The sequence below is a fragment of the Zingiber officinale genome, chromosome 8B (genome assembly GCF_018446385.1).
Source record: "Zingiber officinale cultivar Zhangliang chromosome 8B, Zo_v1.1, whole genome shotgun sequence".
Classification (NCBI taxonomy): domain Eukaryota; kingdom Viridiplantae; phylum Streptophyta; class Magnoliopsida; order Zingiberales; family Zingiberaceae; genus Zingiber; species Zingiber officinale.
This window is the reverse complement of record NC_056001.1, coordinates 16,810,702-16,820,922: the sequence shown is the minus strand read 5'-3', so window position 1 is coordinate 16,820,922 and position 10,221 is coordinate 16,810,702. Positions and strand designations below refer to the sequence as shown.

Here is a 10,221-nt window from a genome sequence, read left to right as displayed (position 1 = left end):
TATAGGCCAATGGGTCGGGAGCGGCAGAGCTGATCAGAAGCAGCCCGAGCTATAGACCTGCGGTTGAGGACCAGGAAATACAGAGCGCAGGATACAAGTCGGCATCGGTAGGGTTGTTTAGGGGAAGTCCGATCTATAGGCCCGCGATTCAAAGAACTGGGAGTATAGGCCAATGGGTCGGAAGCGGCAGAGCTGATCAGAAGCAGCCCAAGCCACAGACCTGCGGTTGATGACCAGGAAATACAGAGCGCAGGATGCAGGTTGAAGATCAGCGTAGCTGTGTCTAGACAGCTAGGGCTGCAGGGCTGCGATTTGGAGGCCCGGAAATGCAAACCACGGGTGCAGGCCGGTGCAGGTCACAGTGGATCGGAGGAGCTAAGTAGTACGGGGGCGGAGAATCTCAACGGTCCGTCAAGGAGAATCATTACATATCAACAATGCGGGCGAAGGCGGAGGTTCCTAAGACGAAAAGATGCCCTCATAACCAGTAGTAGCCTGCCAGCTGTCCCTCACTACAAGACAAAATCCATGTACGAAGGAGGAGGTTCCAAAATGGAAAGATGCTTGCACAACAAATGGCAGTACGACAGGTGTCCGGAACTAGGCGACAAAGCCCAGCGTCTAACGTTTTTTCTGACAGGATGGCGGGCTCCAAGGGGGGGAGGCATAAAAGGCGAGAAATCCCTCGTATGCAGGTACGCGCACACACTCCCTCGTCACCTTTTCCCACAACTGTTTTTTTTTTCTTCTTCTCTCTGCTTTTTTCTGGGGAAAAAGGAACTGACTTAAGCGTCGGAGGGCCTGATCCGGGGACTTTTTCCCTGGGTTTCGGTCTCTAACGTGAAGGAGGAGATCGTCTGAGTGTGCGCAGGGTCCTGCGGCAGCGTCACCCACCCGTGGGAGCCGAGTCATCTTCTACGACCTTCCGTCAACCATCGGGACACCTCGACCGGCCTCTGTCCGACTCAGCCTCCGGACGGGATCACTCTCCATCTTTCGAAGTAAACATAACCTTAGCATCTTAGGATGGATCCTGCTTCCAAATTACAAAGACGACATCTCCACCACGACCCCCATTCCATTGGATTTATTCCCAACTCAGCACAGCAGTTTCCGACAATGGCTCGATTGTTAGGGTTCTTGTGGAGGCAGCTTGATTTAGATTCACATGAAAGTTCTAATATTTGCATTAAATGAAAAATGAAAAACCTTCTGATCCAAGGCTTCTATTGTACAGGCTTTTCAAATCCCAAACAGTAGATGTGAAGTATGAATCCATAATACGATACATAGGTTCATGTAAAACCCCAAACCCTGTGCCACAATACATACTATAAATTTTAGTAACAATTCTCTTTGATAAAGCTGCGAACAGATTCCATTATGGATCACGATAAGTCTAAATTATGATATTAATCGCCTTGGAAATTAACTTTTTGTTGAGTTTTGCATTTTTAATTCAAACTATTTTTCTTGATTTTTGTTCTTATGGTAATACATATGTGTATACATTTAGTCTCACATTGTTAAACTAAGAAGGTTGGAAGACCTTATATATGCATGGAGCCCTTCAATCCTTGCTTAGCAAAGTTAAGGGGACCTACACGCATACGCGGGTCGAGCTCAAATCAGGTGGTTTCGGGGATTCAAGCCGGAAATCCATAAATTGGGTGCAACACACGTGATCATCACACGCAGGGGGGGTGCAAATCCCCAGCTAGTGGGCCTCACAAGCGGCTTGGTTTGTCTTTGGTTCGCTCGCGAAGCAGTGCTACTGCTTCAGGGTGAATAAATACCTGCGCACTAAAGCAGTCTTTTTCATTCTCTCTCGAGCAAGCTGCTCTCTCCTCCTTCCCTCTTTGCGTGCTCTAGTTTTCCTTGTCTTGAGGCTTGGTGTTTAGCGATCTGAGGTGAAGTGCACCTACAGACGACGCGAGTGGTTGTCAGATCTTTGGAGAATTTTGCCAGAGAGCCTCTGCACCGTGGCCGACAATCAATTCTCTAAAGACAATCGGCACACCGATGCTTCAACCGGAGATAACAATTTCTCGACCTTACTCTTTTATTTACAAGTTTATTGCATGTTTCCTATTTTGGTGCAAATATATTACTGTCTTAGTGCAAACATTCTACAACAATTTTAGAAAATTTATTGTAAGCATCAATAGACATGATGAATGATAGGGTAACGAAGTCTGATGAGGCTAGCTCCAGACCCGAGAGATTTTTCGGGCAAAACTTCAGACGTTGGCAACAACGAATGAAATTTTGGCTTACTACGCTAGAGTTATTCTCCGTTATAGAAACAGATCCTCCTTCACCTGATGAAGAGGAACCTGCCTATAGTGCTGCCTTACAGAGGTTTAAGCAAAGGGATTATCTCTGTCATGGGAGGATCATGTTTGCCCTCTCAGATGCACTATTTGATGTGTACTGCTCAATGACTTCGGCTAAAGAGCTGTGGAAGTCTTTGGATAAAAAATACAACTTCGAAGATTCTGGTTTAGAAAAAGTACACTGTGGTAAAATTCCTAAACTTCAAAATGGTTGAAGGCAAATCTGTGATTGAGCAGACACATGAATTCCAAGTTTAAATTCATGGTCTTGCTGAAGGAGATATGTCATTACCCGAAAAATTTCAGATCTTGTCTATCATCGAAAAATTACCTCCGAGTTGGGAAGATTTTGGCATGACTCTTAAACATAGGAGAGGTAAAATCTCTCTTGAAGATTTGATGATTGCCTTAAATATCGAAGAAGAACATCAGAAGCAACATAAAGATGATGATAAAAGAATGCCTATGAATTTTATTCCAAAGGCAAACATAGTAGTCTCATCTGATAAGAAAAAATTCAAAAATCAGAAAATGAAGAACAAGATGAAACTCAAACCAAAGATTCAAAAGAAAAATGGAACCAAGTCGTGCTGGGCATGTGGACAAGTTGGACATTATGCCAAATTCTGCCCTAAGCAAAAGGACAAGAAGAAAAACCAAAGCAATACATCCAACATCAAGGCACAAGCAAATGTTGTGACTGCTAGTGACGACACCAGCGATAGGTTTGTTACCTTCAAACCCGAACTAAACTTGATCTATCAACCCAATGAATGGTTAGTTGATACAGGTGCTAATGTGCACTGTTGTGCTGATCGCTCTACCTTCCTTACTTATCAGGTAATTGAAGGCACTTCCGTGACCATGGAGAACCATTCTGCAGCCAGAGTGTTTGGGATAGGACAAGTTGACCTGAGATTCACCTCTGGAAAAGTCCTGTCACTGCATGAGGTGCATCATGTTCCAACAGTCCGTCGGAATTTGATTAATGGGTCGAAGTTAGTCCGCGCTAGTTATGAGTTGAATTTTAAATGTAATAAAGTTATAATATTACATTTAGGAACATTTATTGGAAAAGGTTACCTTAATGAAGGTTTATTTAAACTCAATATAGAAAATGCTACCTTAAATAAATCTACTGATATTGGTTGTTCATATAACATTGAGTCTTATGATATATGACATGACAGATTAGGACATGTCAATTTTAATACCGTAAAAAGGATGATGAATCTAAACATGATTCCTAAGCATGCTATAAATGATAAGAAAAAATGTGAAGTTTGTGTGCAATATAAACAACCCCGTAAACCTTTCAAATCAGTTGATAGAAATTCTAATATTTTAGAATTGATTCATACTGACTGTTGTGAGTTTAACGGTGTAATAATGAGAGATCATAAAAGGTATTTCATTACCTTCATTGATGATTACTCTCGTTATTGTTATGTTTATTTGCTGAAAACTAAGGATGAAGCTTTAGATAAATTTATGATTTTTAAATCTAAAGTTGAGAATCAAACAAATAAATCTATTAAGATGTTAAGGTCTGATAGGGATGGAGAGTTTACCTCGAACCTGTTTCAAAAATTTTGTCAAGATGCAAGTATAATTCACGAGGTAACTGCTCCATATAGTCCTCAATCCAACGGTATAACAGAACGAAAAAATCAAACCCTTAAAGATATGATTAATTCCATGTTAGGCAGTTCTGGGTTACCAAACTTCATGTGGGGGAGGCTCTATACACTGCATGTCATGTGTTAAATAGAATCTCCATGAGGTCAAGGGATAAAAGCCCATATGAGCTTTGGAAAGGCCGGAGGACAAGTTTGAAATACCTTAAAGTGTGGGGGTGCCTTGCAAAGGTATTAGTACCTGAACACAGAAGGAAAAAACTTGGTCCAAAGATCGTAGATGGTATCTTCTTGGGTATACTCAAAATAGTATTGCATATAGGTTTCTGATTATTAAATCAGAAATTTCTGGAATAGATGCAAATAGTATTGTAGAACTTCGCGATGCTACATTTTTTGAGGATATATTTCCTATGAAGACGAGAACACCTCAGTCTATATCTAGTATTCCTACTAGAGATAAGCCTGCTGCTGTAGAGGTCCCATTATCCATAGTAGGTACACCTTCCTCAAGTCACTCTAGACTAGATGAATCTAGTGAGTATACAGAACCGAGAAGGAGCAAGAGGCAACGTGTGTCTACGGATTTAGGCCAGGATTTTATCACCTATAATATAGAAGGTGGCCCTGTGACATATAGAGATGCTATGGCTTCTCCTGAAGCTAAGTACTGGAAAGAGGCCGTTAAAAGTGAAATAGACTCTATTATCTCTAATGCCACTTGGGAGTTGGTAGATTTACCTCCTGGGTGTACCACTATAGGATGTAAATGGGTGTTTAAGAGAAAACTAAAACCTAATGGGCCAGTAGATAAATTCAAAGTCTGCCTAGTTGTTAAGGTATTCAAACAGAAAGAAGGGATTGACTATTTTGACACTTATTCTCCTATTACCAGAATTACTATAATCCGAGTGTTAATAGCATTGACATCCATATATCATCTTGAGGTCTATCAAATGGATGTCAAAACGACATTCCTTAATGGAGATCTTGAAAAAGAGATATATATGGATCAGCCTGAGGGACATGTAGTTTCTGGAAATGAGAATAAAGTCTGTAGGTTAGTTAAATTTCTTTATGGTTTGAAGCAAGCCCCAAAGCAGTGGCACGAAAAATTTGATAGAGTTATGCTATCGTTTGGCTTTGAAATGAATGACTCTGATAAATGTGTGTATGCTAAAATGAAAGGTGATAATTGTATTATCTTATGTTTATATGTAGATGATATTCTACTTTTTGGTTCTAACCTTTTTATTATTAATGAGACTAATGCCCTCTTAAGTGGTAAGTTTGATATGAAGGATATGGATTGTGCTGACATGATTTTAGGGTTGAAGTTGACTCATTCAACTGATGGAATAACAATTTCTCAGTCACTCTATGTTGAGAGAGTATTAGAGAAATATGGCTATAGTCAAATTAAATCTTTCGTCACACCCTATGATCCTTCAAAAACTCTCCACAAGAATAAGAGTGGTGTAGCAGTGTCTCAATTAAGATACTCACAAATAATAGGTAGTCTAATGTATTATTCTAGACCTGATATTTCTTTTGTTATAACGAAATTGAGCATGTTTACCAGCTGTCCGGACAGAACTCATTGGGATGCATTAGACATAATACTTAGATACCTAAAAGACACTATATCCTTGGGCTTGTGGTATGGGAGATTCCCTGCAGTCCTGGAGGGATATAGTGATACTAGTTGAATAGCTGACACTGCTGAGTGTAAAGGCATTACTGGTTATGTCTTTACACTTGGAGGCGGTGCAGTTGCATGAAGGTCTGTTAAACAGACGATTATAACCCGTTCTACATCTGAGACAGAATTGTGTGCTTTGGATACTACAGTAACTGAAGCTGATTGGCTTAAGGATCTTCTTTCTGAAATTCCCTTGATGATAGAGCCAATACCTTCTATTTCAGTACACTGTGATAATCAAAAAACAATAGCTTAGGTTAGAAGCTCCAAGTATAACCAGAAACAGAAGAGACATGTACGAATAAGATTAAAGTTTATTCGTGAGTTAGTGTCTCTTGGAGTAGTGTCATTGGACTTTGTAAGTTCAAAGGACAATATTGCTGATCCACTCACTAAAGGACTTGATACTGAGAAAATCAAGAGATCCAGTAAGAGAATGGGACTGAGACCTATCTTGGTTTCATCTATAACGGCAACCCAACCTATCTGATTGGAGATCCCAAGAAGTAGGTTTAATGTGGTATAAACAAGCTATAAGGATGAACCGTAAGCATCAAATTGATTGAGATGTAATCTCACAGTCTCTTCCCTGGATAGATGCTTGACTGCTAGTAAGGATGAGCTTAGGAGCTCTTAATGAGTTCAAGGTCTTAATGACAGGATGCTCGTAGTACATCCTTGGAGAACTCACTTATGTAAGTGTAACTGTGGGGTCGCAGTGTGGGGGGTCTAGGCAACTCTCCTTAGCACTTATGAAACAAGATTCAGTGACATGGCCGTAATGCACCAACCCAGAAGGATTCAACCGTCGTCCGTAATGAGTTGTTACCAATTGATTTTCACATATAAAAGGTTTAAGTTCAAGACTGAGTTCACTTCAAACCTATGTGAATAAGATTGGTATACTTATGTGAAAATTCAAACCGGAAGGTATTTTCACTAAAAGCTCATTGCAACCAAGCCTCAGGACAAATCTTTGTTTTCAAACAAAATAATTTGAATTAGTGGGGGACTGTTGAGTTTTGTGTTTTTAATTCAAACTATTTTCCTTGGTTTTTGTTCTTATGGTAATGCATATGTGTATGCATTTAGTCCCACATTGCTAAGCTAAGAAGGTTGGAAGACCTTATATATGGAGTCCTTCCATCCTTGCTTAGCAAAGTTAAGGGGACCTACACGCATGCGCGGGCCAAGCCCAAATCAGGTGGTTTCGAGGGTTCGAGCCGTGAATCCATAAGCCAGGCGCGACACACGCGATCATCGCGCGCAGGGAGGGTGCAAATCCCCAGCTCGTGGGCCTCATGCTCACAGACGGCCTGGTTTGTTTTTGCCAGTCTTTTCGCCGGCGAAAGCAGTAGCATTGGTTCTGTCCTACGCACTCAAGCAGTCTTTTTCATTCTCTAGTTCGAGTGCAACGTTCGTCTTGGAGTGCACCTACGGACGACGCGAGTGGTTGTCGGATCTTGGGAGAATTTTACCAGAGAACCTTTGCACCGTGGACGACAATAAATTCTCTAAAGACAATTGACACACCGACGCTTCAACTAGAGATAACAATTTTTCGACCTTACTATTTTATTTACAAGTTTATTACATTCTTACTATTTTAGTACAAATATATTTCTATCTTAGTGCAAACATTCTACAACACTTTTATTAGCATCAAACCCGAAATCTCACACCTTTAGATGATCAAAAGTTGCCGTTCGCAGTTCTTCCTCCATCCGCACAGATGACTCCATTGATGTAGCGCGCGCCAGGCATGCAGAGGAACGCTACCAGCGGCGCCACATCCTCTGGCTCCCCGAGCCGCCCTGCCGGAATGCGACGTGTCTCCATCGCCACGAACGTCTCATCCTGCAGCGCCTGCCTCAATCCAACAACAACAAACAACAACAAAAATCATTTTTAATTTCCGCTGTCAAGAAGCCTCAAGAACTCAAAAGCTGCTCGAGTTAAGGCTTTTGAAGTTACGTGTTCGATCAAGGGGGTTTTGATGGTTCCAGGGGCGACGCAGTTGGTGCGGATGTTATCTCGCGGCCACTCGCAGGCGAGGCTCCTGGTGAGCTGATTAATCGCTCCTTTGGTAGCACCGTACACGGACAAGCCGTCGATGGCCATGAATCCGACGACGGAAGAGATGAAGACGATGCTGCCGTTTCCCGACGCCTTCAGAAGCGGGTGCGCGAGTTGGCAGAGGTAGAAGCCGGATTCCAAGTTAACGTTCATCACGAGCTTGTAGTCCTCCGCAGTCTGCTCCACCGCCGGCTTCACCACTCCTGTTCCGGCATTACAAACCTAAAGACAAAATTTAATTTCAGCTTTCGTGAGTCAAGAAGAAGAGGACTCAAATTTCAGATCCAATCGCTCACAAGAATATTGAGCTTTCCGTCGAAGGCGGATTTGACTTCCTCGATCAGCTTCGCCCTGTCGGCCGGCGAGGAGACGTCGCAGACGGATCCGGAGACCTTTAAGCCGGCAGCGCGCCATTGCTGGAGGGACTTGTCGAGGTCGGATTGGGTGCGGGAGCAGGTGTGGACGACGGCTCCGAGTTGCCCTAATTCTTCCACGATTCCGCGCCTGCGGTAATTAACGGTGAGAACAAAGCATGACGGCGATGATGCATCGAAAATACATGAGAAGCAAGAGAGCAAATATCGGTACCCGATTCCTTTCGTGCCGCCGGTGACCAGCGCAGTTGACCCGAGAAGAGACCACTTCTCCATGAATGATTGCTTCAGGCGTTTCGTTTAAGGATAGAATTAGGTTTGTTTTATTTCTCTGCTTCGGTCGGCGGAGCAAGCTGACAAGGCATTTTATAAAGGAATCGAGGAGGTTAAATATACGATCACGTTCGAGCATTTTGCCTTTCCCCCCCAAAGTTTGTCGTCTTTTGCGCTTTGCTCTATCATATATTTTTTTTACTTAGTTGCATCGGCTTTTGACTAAAACATACGATCACGTTTCTTTATTTATTAAAAAAAAAACTACACTTTAGTTTTAAAGCTATCAAAAATATATATATAAAAAAATAATATACTCTTCTTATTCCTCTCACAAACTTCCTAAATCTTCTCTCTTTCATCATTTTCTAATACATTCCTTTTCTTCAGGATTAAAAATATTTTTATATATTTTCATATTAAATCATCATTAAGTTTGATATTTTTTCATATCAGATACCTATTAAATTTAATATATTTTTATATTATATAGGTTCGACCTGATATTTTTTTATATCAGGTAAAAAGTCATTATAATAGTTGTATCATGGGGACAAAACGGTATTGGAAAGGTTGTAATTATGTAAGCTTTAAGGGCAAAAGTGAAATTATCCAAAAAAAAATTATGAAGGATTGATTATTTAATTGGTCACGTGGAATGCCACCTACCATCAAAAATTTTTTGGCGGTCTTCGCCCACCTACTACCTCAATTATTTTTCTTCCATAAAAACATATTTTATAGTAAATAAAATTATTATACATTTATTTATCGGATGGAGACTGATTGAGGAGAAGTGTTCTGGCTATAATTTACTTCAGAAATGAATGCTAAACAGTCAGTAGATATAAAGTCTATTATCAAGGTTCCTCACTTTTTCAATATTATATATTAGACTTTACCTTTTAAGTATGAGTGTAAATGAATCAAGTCGCTCATGAGCTATTCGAAACTTGATTTGATAAAAGTTCATTTGAGCTTGTTTAATGAGGCTCGTTAAGATAAGCAAATCAAGCTCAAGCTTCACAATATTCGGCTCGTTAGCTCGTAAACATGTTCGTTAAGCTCATAAATCAACATTTAAATAAAAATAATAATAATTTTGATATTTAGTTTATAGATTTTACACTCTACTTATGAAAAACATAAACAAATATATTAAATTTATTTATTAGTGATACGGTTGGTAATGGAGGGGCTCATGAGGAAAGGGTTAGAAAAGTCAAGGTCATATGGCGGTCAAAAGTCAATAGGATGTGGCAGTCAATAGGATGTGGCAGTCAATAGTCAAGGTGACCTGACAGTCAAATAGTCAAGCTGACGAGGCGGTCAGAGTTGAGCATAGGGGATAGCCAGAGGCCTGGCAGATCTGCTGGTCGAAGGGGCGAAGCAATAGGAGAACGAAGAGAGACGACAGGCCTGCGGTGGAGGGCCAGGAAATACAAAGCGCAGGATGCAGGTCGGGAGCGGCAGAGCTAAGCGGAGGCAACTCGAGCTACAGGCCTACGGTGGAGGGCCAGGAAATACAAAGCGCAGGATGCAGGTCGGGATCGGCAGAGCTAAGCGGAGGCAACTCGAGCTACAGGCCTGCGGTGGAGGGCAAGGAAATACAAAGCGCAGGATGCAGGTCGGGAGCGGCAGAGCTAAGCGGAGGCAACTCGAGCTACAGGCCTGCGGTGGAGGGCTAGGAAATACAAAGCGCAGGATGCAGGTCGGGATCGGCAGAGCTAAGCGGAGGCAACTCGAGCTACAGGCCTGCGGTGGAGGGCCAGGAAATACAAAGCGCAGGATGCAGGTCGGGATCGACAGAGCTAAGCGGAGGC

The 10,221-nt window shown here is 41.8% G+C and overlaps 1 protein-coding gene across 2 annotated transcripts; it reads right to left on the bottom strand.

Moving 5' to 3' along the window:
• Positions 1 to 1,163: 1,163 nt before the first annotated feature.
• Positions 1,164 to 8,500, bottom strand: LOC122017758 (tropinone reductase homolog At5g06060-like). Of its 2 annotated transcripts, XM_042575448.1 has the most exons (5): positions 8,340 to 8,500; positions 8,048 to 8,255; positions 7,650 to 7,973; positions 7,327 to 7,541; positions 1,164 to 1,433 (listed from the first exon to the last, which is right to left on the bottom strand). In XM_042575448.1, the coding sequence occupies exons 1-4, from the start codon at positions 8,399 to 8,401 to the stop codon at positions 7,368 to 7,370; spliced, it is 768 nt and encodes a 255-aa protein (XP_042431382.1). In that variant the 5' UTR covers positions 8,402 to 8,500; the 3' UTR covers positions 1,164 to 1,433; positions 7,327 to 7,367. The 2 variants fall into 2 exon arrangements, with proteins under 2 accessions (XP_042431382.1, XP_042431381.1); XM_042575447.1 differs by lacking the exon at positions 1,164 to 1,433 and having other exon boundaries at positions 7,221 to 7,541.
• Positions 8,501 to 10,221: the final 1,721 nt, after the last annotated feature.

Excerpts from the sequence above, each read along its gene's own strand:
- LOC122017758 (XM_042575448.1), bottom strand. The coding sequence starts at position 8,401 with ATGGAGAAGTGGTCTCTTCTCGGGTCAACTGCGCTGGTCACCGGCGGC. Across the intron at positions 8,256-8,339 it reads GGCGGCACGAAAGGAATCGG|GCGCGGAATCGTGGAAGAAT; the intron begins GTACCGATATTT and ends TAATTACCGCAG. Across the intron at positions 7,542-7,649 it reads AAACCCCCTTGATCGAACAC|GCGCTGCAGGATGAGACGTT; the intron begins GTAACTTCAAAA and ends GGATTGAGGCAG.